General features: G+C 44.6%; 1 protein-coding gene across 1 annotated transcript; it reads left to right on the top strand.

The window, feature by feature from the left end:
• Positions 1–544: 544 nt before the first annotated feature.
• On the top strand, positions 545–15,062 carry srrm2 (serine/arginine repetitive matrix 2). The gene is made up of 14 exons (XM_047037891.1): positions 545–779; positions 1,848–2,102; positions 2,315–2,410; positions 5,613–5,792; positions 9,365–9,445; positions 9,640–9,702; positions 10,265–10,297; positions 10,513–10,623; positions 10,757–10,892; positions 11,209–13,061; positions 13,286–13,921; positions 14,027–14,095; positions 14,326–14,433; positions 14,539–15,062. Exons 2-14 carry the CDS (start codon positions 1,855–1,857, stop codon positions 14,591–14,593), a joined length of 3,669 nt encoding a protein of 1,222 aa, XP_046893847.1. The 5' UTR covers positions 545–779; positions 1,848–1,854; the 3' UTR covers positions 14,594–15,062.
• The last annotated feature ends 106 nt before the right edge of the window (positions 15,063–15,168 follow it).

Here is a 15,168-nt window from a genome sequence, read left to right as displayed (position 1 = left end):
TTGAAACGTCAGGCAGAAAAGCAGATACAGTTGTTCCAAAAATGTACAAAGCACTCACAGACCGTAACGCTTGTATCAACTGCCTTGGAACATGCCTGGCCTGTGTGGTCTTAGTACGGTAGGAGTCCATTTCTGTCATTATCATGTTGGTGTGTGACATGTAGGCCTACAGTAAATCTGTCTGAGCAGAAGTCTGTGTCTCTGTCTGTCTGTCTGTGCGTGTATGTGTGTGTGTGAGAAAGAGAGAGAGAGAGAAAGAGAGAGAGAGAGAGAGAGAGAGAGAGAGAGAGGAGAAAGAAAGGGAGTGGGGTGGAGAGTGAGGAAGGGATAGGGCGATGTTCATGTGTGTGTATGTGTGTGTTCATGTTCATGTGTATGATGTGGCTTTTGCAGTAACACGGTAAAAAAGGCTCTTTTAGTCTCTGACTGGTTGGCCACCCCTGATAAAGGGGATCATCCTATTATGTGGTTTCCATGTTTTGGGGGTTTTAGATAGTGTAGGCCGCCGGCCTTACACTCCCGAACAGTAGGTGGCGGTGATGCACCTCTTAACGTTGGTTGCAATCTTCCATTAAAATAGAAAAGAGAATAGCCACAACCTGGCGATTTATCTGTAGTTGCTAATTTTTAACACGCAGTGCGCTTTTGTTTGACAAACCAAAAGTGTTCAAGCGGAAGAGAACTGTAGCTATTCATCGTTGCTCTGTTGAGTGTTTTTTAATTCCATTGCTTCTGTAATTCTTCTCGATTGTCTTTGTTAACAAAGAAGACGGTGAAAGGTACGTTTTTCCTACGTAGCTAGCTAACCCAGTGTTAAAGCTAGCTAGTTAGCCTACCTGGTACAGTATTGCCACCAACGCAATGGTAGCTAAACGTTTACTTTGCGGAAAGTTGGTCAGCTAGTTACCAAGTCCAGTTAAACGGTCTAAAATGTTTTTTCCATTCCTTATTATATTATAGCCGCTCTGTTTGGTGACAGTTCGTTTGGCAAAGCAAGGCCGCGAACCAGCTTGACTATCCATGTTGGGCAATTTGGGCCTACTGTAGACAAGTTGTGTACTGTGTAGCTTCCTGGCGATGCTACATTAACTAGCTAGTAGTAGTTTCTGAATAGATGGCTACCAGACTAGTCAGCTAGCTAAACTACATGTCGCATCGATTATCTCATCAATTTATAAATCTAGCTGCAGTGTATCCCTAGCCAGCACCAAAGTAGATTTGGTAAGTACGAGTTGTTAAGCCACTGATTTAGCTGGTGAACCCTGGTGCGTCAAGCTTGCAATTACATGCAATAGAATAAGATGTCTACCTAGCAAACTATTATGTATCAACTTAATATTTGTTTGCTAGTTGTGGCCACCACTTTATATGCAGACAATAGCTTGGAGTGTTGGCTAGGTAGCTAAATAACACCAGCTAAATGGTTGTAAACCTATTCAGGCTAGACCAGTGTGAGTCAGTGCAGCCAGCGTAGTTGAAATGACCAAGAATCGCGCCTTTGCAGATGCGTAACATTAAGGCCTCATACGTTAAAAAATAAATAATTAATTTATCGTTATGATAATTATTAAAAAGTACGCATTCATTATATTAATTTGTCAAATATGATTGTCACCCAAATAAAAAATACGTTTACATTACTGTTTTAGCTAGAATATCTATATTGTAAACCACAGATTACCTTCAAACAATCCTTTCAATAAGAATGCATGTATAAAATTAATAGTTTTGTTTGATTGTTTCCAGAGCCATGGTCATGGCTAGACATAGTGTGGTACTTCACAATGGCTCATGCAAATCAAGTTCTTGGACCTACTTAACTCCCACCCGGCCTTGTTTTGACACAGAGAAGCAATGTACAACGGCATTGGCCTCACCACACCACGAGGCAGCGGAACCAATGGGTATGTGCAGCGCAACTTGTCGAGTGTACGTGCCAAGCGCCAACGGGATGAGCGTGGAGGTGAAAGGGATGAAAAGGACAGAGAGCGTCTGGAGAGCCAGCTGAACCGGCAGCCCAACGCCGACATCCTGGAGCACCAAAGAAAGAGGCAGTTGGAGGTCAAATGTGCAGAACTGCAGGACATGATGGAGGAGCAAGGGTAAGAAAGGGGACAAGGGAAGGGTGGTCTTGATGGAGGAGCAAAGGTAATGGGAAAGGTGGAAGTTGTGATTGACTTCAAAGGAAAAGGGGGCAAGAAGAATCAAATATTTGGTTGAAGGGAAAATACAAGGATAGGTGAAAAATTATGCTAATAAAGGGAAAGAATGTTTAATATCCATCAGTTTACTTAACTGGGTTGTTGATCAACAGGTATTCTGCTGAGGAGATTGAGGAGAAGGTGAACAGCTTTCGTATGATGTTGCAGGAGAAGGAGGAGCCGCCCACAGCCCCAACAGAGAGACCAGCGTAAGCACGAGACATGGCTTTGGGAGTTATTGGGGGTCAACCATTTTTCATCTCATGAAGTTATAATTGGTGATATTCAATTGAATGTGGGGTTGAATAACACTAGGGCTGCAACTAATGGTTATTTTAATAATCGATTAATCTGTCGATTCTTCTTTCGATTAATCGATGCATTAGATAAAAATTGGGCTCAAGCCGTTGGCGAGCACAACCAATGTTCTCTCTCATATATGTTTATTATTATTTCCCCATCCCTAAGGATCCCTCAATATTCGGACGACATAAACAACGTTGGTGTCAAAATGTTTGTATTGGTCCCGATTGCGTTGATTGTATAGGGATTTACATTCCCTTGCACGGTTTAGACTGAAATTAAATTTGTGGGAAAAGTGCCTTGTGTGGCAGAAGGGACTTCAGTGCTAGCCTAGCGTCACAACATCAGCACACGTCAGCAAGGACGCATAGATTCGTCGTTCTAGTAAGACAGACAGCTACAGTGCCCTCCAAAAGTATTGGAACAGTGAGGCCAATTCCTTTATTTTTGCTGTAGACTGAAAACATTTGGGCTTGACATCAAACGATGAATGTGAAACCAGAGATCAACGTTTCAGCTTTTATTTCCAGGTATTTACATCAGGATCTGATGCACAAATTAGAAAATATCACCTTTTTGTTCGAACCCACCCATTTGTCACGTGAGCAAAAGTATTGGAACATGTGACTGACAGGTGTGTTTTGTTGCCCAGGTGTGTCCTATTACATACATTATTCAATCAATAAATACCACTGAATGTCTACACTCAGGTTCAGATTGGGTAAGATAGGTTTTGTCTATGCAGACTGTATTCAGAGGTGAAAACAACATGAAAACCAGAGCGCTGTCTTTGGGTGAAAAACAAGCAATTGTGAGTCTTAGAGAAGATGGAAAATCAATCAGAGCCATTGCAGAAACATTGGCCATAGCCAGTACAACCATTTGGAATGTCCTGAAGAAGAAGAAAACTACTGGTGTACTAAGTAACAGACGTCGAACAGGTAGACCAAGGAAAACATCAGCAGTTGATGACAGAAACATTGTGAGAGCTGTAAAGAAAGACCCTAAAACAACTGTTAGTGAGATCAGCAACAACCTCCAGATGGCAGGAGTGAAGGTATCACTATCTACTGTTCGCAGAAGACTTCATGAACAAAAGTACAAGGGCTACACCAGAAGATGCAAACCACTCATTAGCAAGAAGAATAGGAAGGCCAGGCTGGAATTTGCCAAAAAGTACAGAGATGAACCTCAAAAATTCTGGGACAAAGTTTTATGGACTGATGAGACAAAGATTAACTTTTACCAAAGTGATGGAAAGGCTAAAGTTTGGAGAAAGAAAGGAACTGCTCATGATCCCAAACACACAAGCTCATCTGTGAAACACGGTGGAGGTAATGTCATGGCTTGGGCTTGCATGGCTTCTTCTGGGACGGGCTCATTAATCTTCATTGAGGATGTAACACATGATGGCAGCAGCAAAATGAACTCGGAAGTCTACAGAAACATTTTGTCTGCCAATTTAAGGAAAGATGCAACCAAACTGATTGGCAGAGCCTTCATCATGCAGCAAGATAACGACCCAAAACACACTGCCAAAACAACAAAGGAGTTCATCAGGGGCAAGAAATGGAAGGTATTAGACTGGCCAAGTCAATCTCCAGACTTAAACCCTATAGAGCATGCATTTTACCTGCTTAAGAGGAGACTGAAGGGAGGAACCCCACAAAACAAACAACAACTGAAAGAGGCTGCAGTGAAAGCCTGGGAAAGCATCAAAAAGGAAGAATGCAAAAGTTTGGTGACGTCAATGGGTCACAGACTTGCTGCAGTTATTGAAAGCAAAGGATTTGCAACTAAATATTAAGTCTTATTCACTTAAATATGTTTTAAGTATATCTGTTCCAATACTTTTGATCACATGACAAATGGGTGGATTCAAACAAAATGTGATATTTTCTTAGTTGTGCATCAGATCCTGATGTAAATACCTGGAAATAAAAGCTGAAACGTTGATCTCTGGTCTCACGTTCATTATTTGATGTCAAGCCCAAATGTTTTCAGTCTACAGCAAAAATAAAGGAATTCGCCTCACTGTTCCAATACTTTTGGAGGGCACTGTATATCAGCGAGCCCTCGGCATTAGTACCGTAGCTTAAAATCTAGGAAAGTTTGGCATCATGGAGCCGACCAGCTAAATACTTAATTAGCACTAGCATTGCTACCTGCATATACCTACAGCTGGCAGCTGTGCTCCATCAGACCTAGCCCTGGTAAATTGTAGCGATAACTAACTACTACACTTCTGTTGTGTGGGAATCACAGTAGCTAACCAATCGCAGGACGTACAAAAATACAGTAGCACATCCCACAATTTCTATGCTCCCACACCTTGGATGACATGGGTCGTACTGAATTCTCTGCCTCCGCCATGTGTTTCAGAGCGTTACGGGTCTCTCCGATGGTCTTTCCTCTACCCCCGCTCTGCTCTTTTGGGGGGGGGGGGGGCTCCGCTCCACGCTCAACTCAATAGTTTTATTAATTTATGCTGAAACATCTCTGTGACTTTTTGAGTGGTGTAATAGTCGCACGACACAACGAATCGATAATGAAATGCCAACTCTTTTAATAATTAATTTTTATCGATTTGTTGTTGCCGCCCTAAATAACACATTTTTGTAATTAACCGGTAACCTACAATACGAATGTTTACCGGTTAATACTATTGGTTATACATTGTTGCCAATTTAGCAATCTTGTCGCAACATTTTACCTTCCCTAGTGACAGTCTATCAAGCAACTAGCAACAAATCTAGTGACTTTCTGCTACTTTTGCTATCTATTTTTTTTTAACCTGTAATTGTACTTCAGTGTTGTTTTTAGAATCATGTAGGAACATCCGGCCCTCTTAGATTTTATTAATCAGTTTTTGTTCAGTGATTGCTATTTATAAATCAACCCCCTATGGGAAAAACAAAAAATACATTTGTTCTATTGGTATTTTTTTATGTGGTCACAGACACTCATCCAATCTAAATTTGTAATCTTGTTGGTTAAAGTTACCGGTGACTTCCATTTAAAATCTCATACTCATGAACCCAATAAAATGCAATATTTTGAAACCCACAGTGTGACCATTTTCAACAACTTGCCAATGTCTGACTTTAGTGTGACAGAGACTCACGCCTTGGCTGCAGCCAACCAGCAGAAGAATGACCGGCTGCGTGAGGCCTTCGGGATCGCCACAGACTATGTGGATGGTTCGTCCTTTCACCCCGAACGCAAAGAGCGAGAGAAGGAAAAGAGGGAGCAGGAAAGGCTGGAGAGGGAGAAGCAGCAAAAATACATGTGAGTAAGGGAAGGTGGATGGCTTTTGGGGAGAAAGTGGATGGATGTGGGGAGGGAAGGAGGTAGGTGGGTGTATGGATGTGGTGAGTGGGAGGTAGTGGATGGATGAATGTAGGGAGGAGGCAGTGTTGGGAAGGATACTTTCTAAAATGATTCTGTTACAGAATGCCTAAAAATGTAATTTGTAACTTATTCCGTTAAATTACTCAGTCTGAGTAACGTGTTCTGAATACTTGGATTACTTCCACATTGAATTGCATTCTATAAGTGTAGGAATGCGGCCATCAATTCTTGCTGACTAAGCAGGCCTTTCTGGTGTGTGACAACATACCATGTTATCACATCATGGCCTACATCAGAGGTCGCCAAACTGTCGATCGCGATCGACGTGTCGATCTCGGAGACTTTCCCTGTCGATCTCCAAAATAATTTCAGAAATACTGATCTCCGACTAATTCATGAACGGGAATAAATGGGCGTTTTTTCCCGAAGACGACCTTTGAGAGACCTGCTATCCCAGGATACCTGTGGGCGTGGTTGCCGTTGGTTTGTTTATTTACCCGGCCGTGTTGTCCACATAGTGTTAGCAAGCATGGCAGAGGCACCACGAAAGAGGGCGAAAAACTACAGTTTCCATCATGAATGGGAGGAGGAATTCATCTTTACCTTGGTAAAAGACAAGAGTGTGTGTATGTTGTGCCACCAGCCACAGGCACTGTCTAAGCGAGGGAATTTGGAGCGGCACCACAACACTAACCATCCGAAATTCAAAGACTGCTATCCACCAAAGAGCGCAATCCGCGCCAAAAAAGTTCAGGAGCTGAAAGTGGAGTTGAAGGCTCAACAGTCGCTTTTCTCACAACCTACGTCTCAAAGTAAGGCTGCAACTGAGGCGTCATTTCGTATTAGCCACATTTTGGCTAAACACAAGAGACCTTTTACAGATGGGGATTTGTTTAAGGAACTATTGACCGTCACCGCAGAGACTGTTTGCAGCACCTTCAAAAACAAAGAGGACATAAAAGCTGCATTCCGTGCTGTGCCTCTTGGTCCTACAACAGTGACACGAAGGATCGAGTTACTGTCGGATAACGTTGGTCAACAGGTGTTGAAGGACTTGTCACTCTGTGAATATTTTTCACTGCAGTTTGATGAATCGCTGGATGTAATGGACACGGCTCAGCTTGTTTCATTTGTCAGAATGGCTTTCCAGGACTTTACAACAAAGGAGGACTTCCTCACTCTTCTCCAATTAAAAGAGAGAACGAGAGGTGAGGATATTTACAACGTTTTTAAAAGCTATGTCCGTGAAAAGAACATCCCCATTCAGAAACTGGTGGCAATCACTACCGATGGGGCACCGGCAATGTGCGGTGTGCACGCTGGTTTTATAGCACTGTGCCGTAATGATCCGGATTTCCCCGACTTCATGAAGTATCACTGTGTGATTCATCAGCAAGCCTTGGCTGGGAAAGTTGTGGACTTTTCTCATGTCATGTCACTGGTGGTCAAAGTGGTAAACTCGATTCGAGCAAAAGCGCTTCAGCATCGCTTATTCAAGGTCGTTATTGGATGAGCTCGATTCGGCGTATGGAGACCTGCTTCTGCATGCTGATGTCAGGTGGTTGAGTCGCGGAAAAGTGCTGCAGCGATTTGTTGACTTGCTGCCTGAGATTAAGACGTTTCTGTCGAAAAGGAACGAGGAGCACGAGGAACTTTCAACGGATGCGTGGCTACTGGACTTGGGGTTTCTGACGGACCTAACCGGAAAACTGAACTCGCTCAACCACGAACTCCAGGGAAAAGACCGGCACCTCCTCCACATGATCAGCGCAGTGAATGCGTTCAAGGCCAAACTCTGTGTCTGGACCACGAATCTGAGGAAAGGGACGCTGACACACTTTACAAACCTGGAAAAAATGTCACAGTCCATCAAAGACTCTTCTGACTTTCACCCTGAGCAGTACTGTGTGCACCTGGACAAACTGGCAGCGGAGTTCAGTCGACGTTTTGGTGAGTTAGAAATCATGAAGGATATTGCTGCATTTCTTTCAAACCCATTCCTGCCTATTAATACAGAGGAGGTTGCAGACCAATTCGAGAAAGCATTTACTTTGCCAAGTGGAGTGGACATGGAGATGCTTGATTTGCAAAATGACTTTGAGCTGAAAGCCAGGTCAAGGGACAGTGACTTTTGGGGACTTGTCAGCCGAGAGAAGTTTCCTCTCCTCAGTGCATGTGCACTAAAAGTGAGTGCCTACTTTGGATCGACCTACCTCTGTGAAATGGCATTTTCACAGATGAAAATCACCAAATCCAAGTACAGGAGCCGGCTTACTGACAGACACCTCACAGACTGCCTCAGACTGGCTGTCTCTGCTTATGAGCCAAACTACAAGGCACTCACAGACAGTGTTCAGTCACAGCCATCACACTGACTTGTCACATGAGAAATTTGTCAGTGTTGTGTTGTAACTTCAGTTTATAAATAAAACCGTTCATATCCAGCCTGCTCATTGCAAAAGTGTTTTTTCTTGTTCATATTGTTCACAAATTGTTTGATTTCATTCAATTACAATAAGGCCAAATATAAAGTTAAGTTGTAAGTTCAGTCTGGAGTCTGTTCTGTCTCTCAACGCCTCAATAGGTAGATCTTCGGGTCACCAAGGCAAAGGTCGGTGATCTTTGGCCTAAAAAGGTTGGTGACCACTGGCCTACATATTTTATACACAGGAGGACTTGTCATGTGAGGAAACATAAGACAGTAGCCTAACTGAAGACATTAGCCAGTAGGCTAAATGTAACTAACTGCACATTGAACTGCGTACTACAAAAATCTAACCGCAGTCTAAGCTACCACGAGATAATTTTACAAATGTTAGCTAGCATGTCAAACAGGGCTAGTCAGTCTTTCAACAGCTCTGGGGTAAGTAAATCAGCACATAGGAGAATGTAAAGTTGCACATGAACTACAACTATAAAATAGCAAGGTGACCAGTAAAACTAGAGCAGACGACTACCCCTTGCATAAAAAAACAAAAAAAACTTTAGGATGCTTCTTCAGGTTGGAGGTGGAGTCTTTGGATGCTGAAAGGAGGTTGCTGGGGGAAGCAGAGGTTGCGCTGCACAGTTATATTTTGTTACGCACAAAATATATATATGCAAATAGCTCATTTTTTCATTTCCATATTGGGGCTTCTGGGAAATGCATGGAATTGCCTTAATTTATTTAGAGTGTGTAAACTCGTGAAACATAAGTATATGTAATCCATTGATTTCAACAATGTAACTATTCTAAATACTGACTATTTAAATTGTAACTAATGGAATACAGTTACTTGTACAGGTACATGTATTCTGTTACTCCCCAACACTGGGAGGAGGTAGGTGGATGATGTCAGAGAGGAGGAGAAGGGTGGATGGATATGGGGAGTGGGAGCAGGTGGATTCATGTAGAGAGGGGAGGAGGTGGGTGTGTGAATGAGGGGCGGAATCTCGAACCTGCTTGAGTGGTCAACATGTTTTAACTTGTATGTCATGTTTGATCCTCCTTTCTTCTTTCCCTTTATAAGACTGGTAGAAGAGTCTGAGGACTCAGAGTCCACCTCCCGAAAACAGAGCCGGAAGAAGAAGAAAAAGAAGAACCGAGATAGGTGAGAGCAGAGGGAAATATGGAAGAGTGAAGGGAAATGGGTCTGATTAGTGCAGATGTCTAAGATTTTTTTGCATCTGCATTGGATGTCCATGATTTCACCATGATGGTCACCTCACCATTCTTTAATCAAGTCACCATGATGTATGTTTATTTTAGTGTTTTGTTGTTGACTTTTTATAATTTCTTCTTTAGCTCAGAGAGCATATCTCCCTCTCCTCGAAGGGAGAAGAAAACTAAAAAGAAGAAAAAGAAAAGGTTAGTTTTTGCCAAGCCCTCACCCCTTGCTCATCAGTTTTAGGCACAGGCATATATAGCTTGCTTTGCCGAGCCAGAACAACGACACAGCCATGTCACACTACGTTGGCAGTCATACTAAAAACACAATGCAAAAAGTATTTGTGGTGAGTTCCATCTAGAAGAGGCCTATATTTCTAAAAACCAAGTGAAAGAACACTCTACAGTACTGATGGCACTGATTCTTGTAAAGTTTGCATGATATTTCTACTTCTTGATCAGACTATTACCCCATTCTACTGCAATACCTTAGTTTACTCACTTGCGACTGGTTGTTGCAAAGTATGACATGTACAGCTGGTTGCGAGCTTGCACGAGCCTCGAAGCTAGGAGCATGGCAAGCCACTGTACTGCGCAAGACTGGACGAGCCTGAAGTTTAGATGGCGCGGTCCCTTTCTCGCCCTTGCTTGCCTTTCTGAAATGAATGTCACTTTATACAGTGACAAGCTTGGTGAAACTCTAGCTGTGTTGGGTAGGAACTACCATTACTGGAAATGTAATATACTTACACCAATTTTACAGAGACAAGTCAGAAGATGAGGATGAAAGTGACAGGTGAGTCTGGTATACTCTTGTTTACATTGCCAAATCAATTTTCATAGCAGTTTAAGGATGTCTAGTTATTGAACAGCAGTGTCTGCATGTGTTGCATTTGAGTGAATTGTGTTTAGCTTGAAGGTTTTGTTATTTAATATTAATTATATATGGCGTGGAGGAATTTGTCTTCTATTGCACTAACAAGCATTTTCCCAAATGGAATTCTCTTTCAGTTCCTCCAATGAGAAGCCGGTGTCCAAGCGGAAGCGAGGGCAGAGTGAAAACGACAGTCCAAAAGCCAAGGCCCGGCGACAGAGGAGTGATGCCTCCAGCTCTGCCCATAGGTAACCATTGAGTCATGGGTGCAGCTACAATGCTTACAACTTTCTCTCAAGCGTCGATGATAGACATGTAGTTTAGAGATGTTTTGACTTGTGTGCACACTTAAGTATATATATTTTTCACTGCCTTTTACAGCCAATCCCCTGCACCGCTGAGAGAAAGGCAGCAGAACCAGCATGTCAGGAGAGCAGAGGAAGGAAGGAAGGGGCGGTCTCCTGACAGGAGGGGACGGGGTCGTGAAGACAGTCCACCTCGACTGGCTGGCAGAGAGGTATGATGCATGAACCGTCCTGTGTCCTTCACTGGTCATCTTCTAAGACAAAGTCCATTTGAGATTGTGGATTTTGATCACTAAATAACTAGGGTGTGTAATCATACTCAGCTCACGATTTGATGAGGATATACATATTGTTACAATTTTGCATCACGATATATTGTTACACCCTTATAAATAACACTTTCTGTGACATCAAGAAAATGATTTTCCCAAGAGATGCCTGGCATGTGGTGTTGTTTTTTTTGCATTTTCTTTGCAAGTGTTAAAAAAAAACTGAGAATTAACACTTTCATATCTCTGTGTCCTTCAGAGTTCTTCCAGACATCTAGGTTCCCCAGATGTCCACCGGGGTGCTAAGGGACAACAAGAGAGAGAGAGGATAAAGGACAAACCAAAAGAAAAGGAGAAGGTAAAAGACAAGTCATCTTTGAAGAAGAGATATGATTCTTCATCCCCATCTCCACAACCACAGCAAGAGAAAGCCATGCGCTCTAAGAATGGTGAGGCGGATAAAGAGAGAGAACGGGGGAAGGAGAGAACACAACAAAGAAGTAGACACAACTCCTCATCTCCCTCTCCGCCACCAAAGCAGCAGTCATCCAGGAGGCCAAGGAGTGGAGAAACTGAACAGGAGAAAGACAGAAAAAAAAACGTTCCCGCACATCATGACAACTCCTCGCCATCTCTAGACAGAGCAACAGCCAAGGGAGGGAGGAGTGTTGCGAAGGAGAGGGGAAAGGATCGAAATGTGTGTGACCAAGAAAGAGGGAGAGAACAAGTGAAAAGGAGGGAGAGGGAGGTGTCTCCCCCTTGTGGGAGAAGCAGTGGGGGAAGGGATAGACACTCATCCCCCGACTCTTCATCTTCTACCTCTCCTGTCCCCATTTCCAATGGAAGCCAGAAAAAGAGGGAACATGAAGGAAAGAGGGAAAGGGATCTGGAGGAGAGGTCTAAAGAGAAGGAGAGAGAACTGAATAAGGAGAAACAGGATGAGCGTAGAAAGCGGGAGAGGGATGGAGGCAGAGAGAAAGATGGTGGAAGAGAGAGAGATGGTGGAAGATCAGGTAGACAGCCGTCTGTTGGCTCAAATGAAGACCGTCGTGCAGAGCGAGACAAAGATAGGGAGAGGAGAACTGAGAGGGAGAAAATGGCATCTGAAGGCAGGAGAAATGAAAGACCAATGGAAGAAAATAACAGATGGGAGGGAAGAGATCGAGACCTTGCAGAAACGGAGAGAGGGAGGGATAGAGAGGAGAAAGTGTCCAAAAAAGTAAAAGAAGATGGGGGCAGCAGTGACAGTGACAGTTCCTCCTCTTCCTCTTCTTCCTCCAACTCCTCTTCTTCTTCCTCCTCCTCCTCTTCTTCCTCGAACAATGAGGAGAAAAAGGGGCCTACAAGCAAAGAAAAGAGTGACCCAAAAAAAGAAATCCCTACTCTAGTCTCCCCTCCGGCCATTAGCGCTGCCTACCACAGGTATCTGGCCAATGGGGGTAGAGAGAGTGCCTCTGAAAGTGACGTGCAAAGGCATGCCCAGTCAGGGAAAGAGAGAGATCGTGAGAGTAAAGGAGGAAGAGGAGACAGGACGACACCCTCTAAGAGGGAAAGCCCAGCCCCTGCCGCCTACAGGTCGCCCCAGCGCTCTGCTGGTGAGCGCTCTACACCGACAGAACGGGCCAGGGGCCAGGAGCGGTACAGCCCCACGGAGGTGGAGAACACCAGCCCTCGCCCCTCCCCTCCTCGGAGAGGGCCTCCGCGAAGCAGCCACAGGTACTCCCCCGCAGATGCAGACAGGGAACGAGGGACGGACCGGGACTGGGCAGATGCGAGGAGCAGCACAAGGAGGCCTGAAAGGCGCAGCCCCCTCACGCGTGACAAAATGAGGGAGAGGAGGAGATCCCCAAAAGCACCTGCCCAGCAGCGATGCTCCCCAACACCACGACGCACGCCCCCGCGGCAATACCAAGACCTCCCAGCTTGCTCCCCGAGCCCCCGAAGGCACTCGGCACGCTCCCCACCCCGAGGACCCAACCCCCCGCGTCGCAGCCGCAGTCGGGAAGTGGAGCGGGACAGAGCCAGGGACAGGGGAGGGAGGGAGCGCTCCAGAGAGAGGGCCACCAGAAGGAGCCGGTCAAGGAGCCCTAGGAGACGAAGCCCCTTGTACAGGTAAGAGGACAAACTTCAACACGGACTTAGGTCAGCAGCATCTATATAGAACGTAAACTCATGGCGTGACCAGTCAGTGGCAACAAGGGGGTGTCTGATCAGATTGATTTGGTATTGGTGTATACCGGACACTTTGCAAATGTAAAACGGGCATTTAGAGACCAGCACTGATGTAGGTGGTCAAATTATTTGGATTTAACTTGACACCCTTTATTTATTTTCAGATCCCGGCGATCCCCCTCTCCAGCTCGACGTAGGAGAAGCAGCCGCTCCCAGTCAGGGGAGAGAGAGAGGAACAGGGTGAGAGGGAAGGAGCAAGAGCAGAGAGGGCGCCTACCTCCCAAAGGCGGGCTGCCACCCCGCCGATCTGCCACCTCCTCCTCCAGAACATCCTCTTCCCAGTCCCCCTCACCCGTCAGAGGGAGGACAGAGGCACCTGGCATTAAAGGGAAGGACAGTGGAGCACAGAAAGTGGACAGAGGAGACGGGGGGAAAAAGTCAAGATTGTCACCTTCAACCCTGCCCTCAAAAGAATTTGGGCCCCCTCCTACCCATTTGGATAGCAAGGCCCTCTCCAGAGAAATGCGTCAATCGGATCCACCTCGCTCCAGGTTCTCGGCTACTTCCCCACCAGAGATGAGAGAGACACAGAAAGGTGAACAAAGGAACCAAACACTCCTGCTGTCACGTAGCCCAGCCCGTCCTACTGACCAAGCAATTGGGGAAGAGGGTTCCGTAAATGGGAAGGGGGCAAAAGACGACAAGAAAACAATGAGCAGCAGTTCCAGCTCCTCGTCATCGTCCTCTTCCTCCTCATCTTCGTCAGACAGCTCAGACTCCGAGGCTCAGCAGGGCAAACGGTAAGGAGGTTCTGAAAACATGCTTTACTTGGTTTTCCTTTTCCTCAATGATTGTTGCGTGTAATTATGCTTGTCATATGTATTTACCACCCCCACCAATTTTAGTGGTGGAAAGACAGCTGCTGCCCATAGCTCCTCATCCTCTGAAAGTGAGAATGAACAAAAGAAAAAGAGGTATGTGGAATGTCTAACCGTTGAATTGAAGCAGGCACATTTTAAACCCATTGTCAATACAGTCCTTGGTTGCATGTAAGAAATTGATTTTGTTGTTGTTGTACTGCCTACTTGTACTACTGTTGATGGCGTAGGTTGTAATTGACAACCCATCATATACTGGGGATGTCCACTATCTCAAAGAAGTTGATTGACAATGTGATGTCATCAAACCCCCTCACCTTTTCCAGCCCGCCCCGGCCTCAGAGGGTGCCAGCCGATTCGCTGAGAGACTCGCGCTCACTCAGCTACTCTCCTCCGAGACACAGACAAGCCGCACATTCACCACACTCTCGCAGGTTAGTAATCAAGTTGCGCAAGACACCTCAACACCAGTGCTGGATCAAACTGCATGTAATGAAAAATGATGATAACAGTGTTCTGTCTTTGTTGTTTTCTGTTAGGACTGGCAGCAGGAAATCTCCTAACCGGACAACCTGCAGTAGGAGGAGACAATGAGTCCCCAAGTCATCTGTTTCTCCTTCAAACACATCTATGCTTGTCAATTGTACCTCCATAGATTTTATAGGGAGGCTTTGCATCGATCTGTGAAGGAAACTTGAGCTGTATGATCTGCTTTTGTTTCTGTGTGTAGACTAAGTATAGACAAGGTGCAAATGCAAAATTTGAAGATAAAAATAAATACAACACTTTTAAAAATATGATATACGGAAAAACTCTCAAATGCTATTTCATGCTGCGCTGACAACACTTGTGCAGATGGACATGGTTGTGCAGTTTATTTGAAACTCAACACAGCGCAGTCATTGAACATCAGAAAGGAATGTTTACTGCGCTCTCCCCACTTGAGTGTTGTAGAAATGCCCACGGATAAACTATTGTTTCAATGTAATGTGTTTAAAAACTGTTACTTATTTCTTTGTGAAAATAATGAATGATAATAAAAACAAGCAGCTGTGTAATGTAAGGCATGTTGAGAATTAATTTATTAATGCAAACCACAATCAACCTCAAAAGATTTAACTTCGTGATTAGTTGGATTTACATTATCTCCCAGAGTTCATTTGTAACTT

The sequence above is a fragment of the Hypomesus transpacificus genome, chromosome 17 (assembly GCF_021917145.1).
Source record: "Hypomesus transpacificus isolate Combined female chromosome 17, fHypTra1, whole genome shotgun sequence".
NCBI classification, from domain to species: Eukaryota; Metazoa; Chordata; class Actinopteri; order Osmeriformes; family Osmeridae; genus Hypomesus; species Hypomesus transpacificus.
Note: the sequence above shows the minus strand (reverse complement) of the source record. Positions and strands in the feature narration are given on the sequence as shown.

Coding starts and splice junctions, on each gene's coding strand:
- srrm2 (XM_047037891.1), top strand. CDS start 1,855: ATGTACAACGGCATTGGCCTCACCACACCACGAGGCAGCGGAACCAAT. Junction 10,298..10,512: donor GATGAGGATGAAAGTGACAG/GTGAGTCTGGTA, acceptor ATTCTCTTTCAG/TTCCTCCAATGAGAAGCCGG. Junction 14,434..14,538: donor CATTCACCACACTCTCGCAG/GTTAGTAATCAA, acceptor GTTTTCTGTTAG/GACTGGCAGCAGGAAATCTC.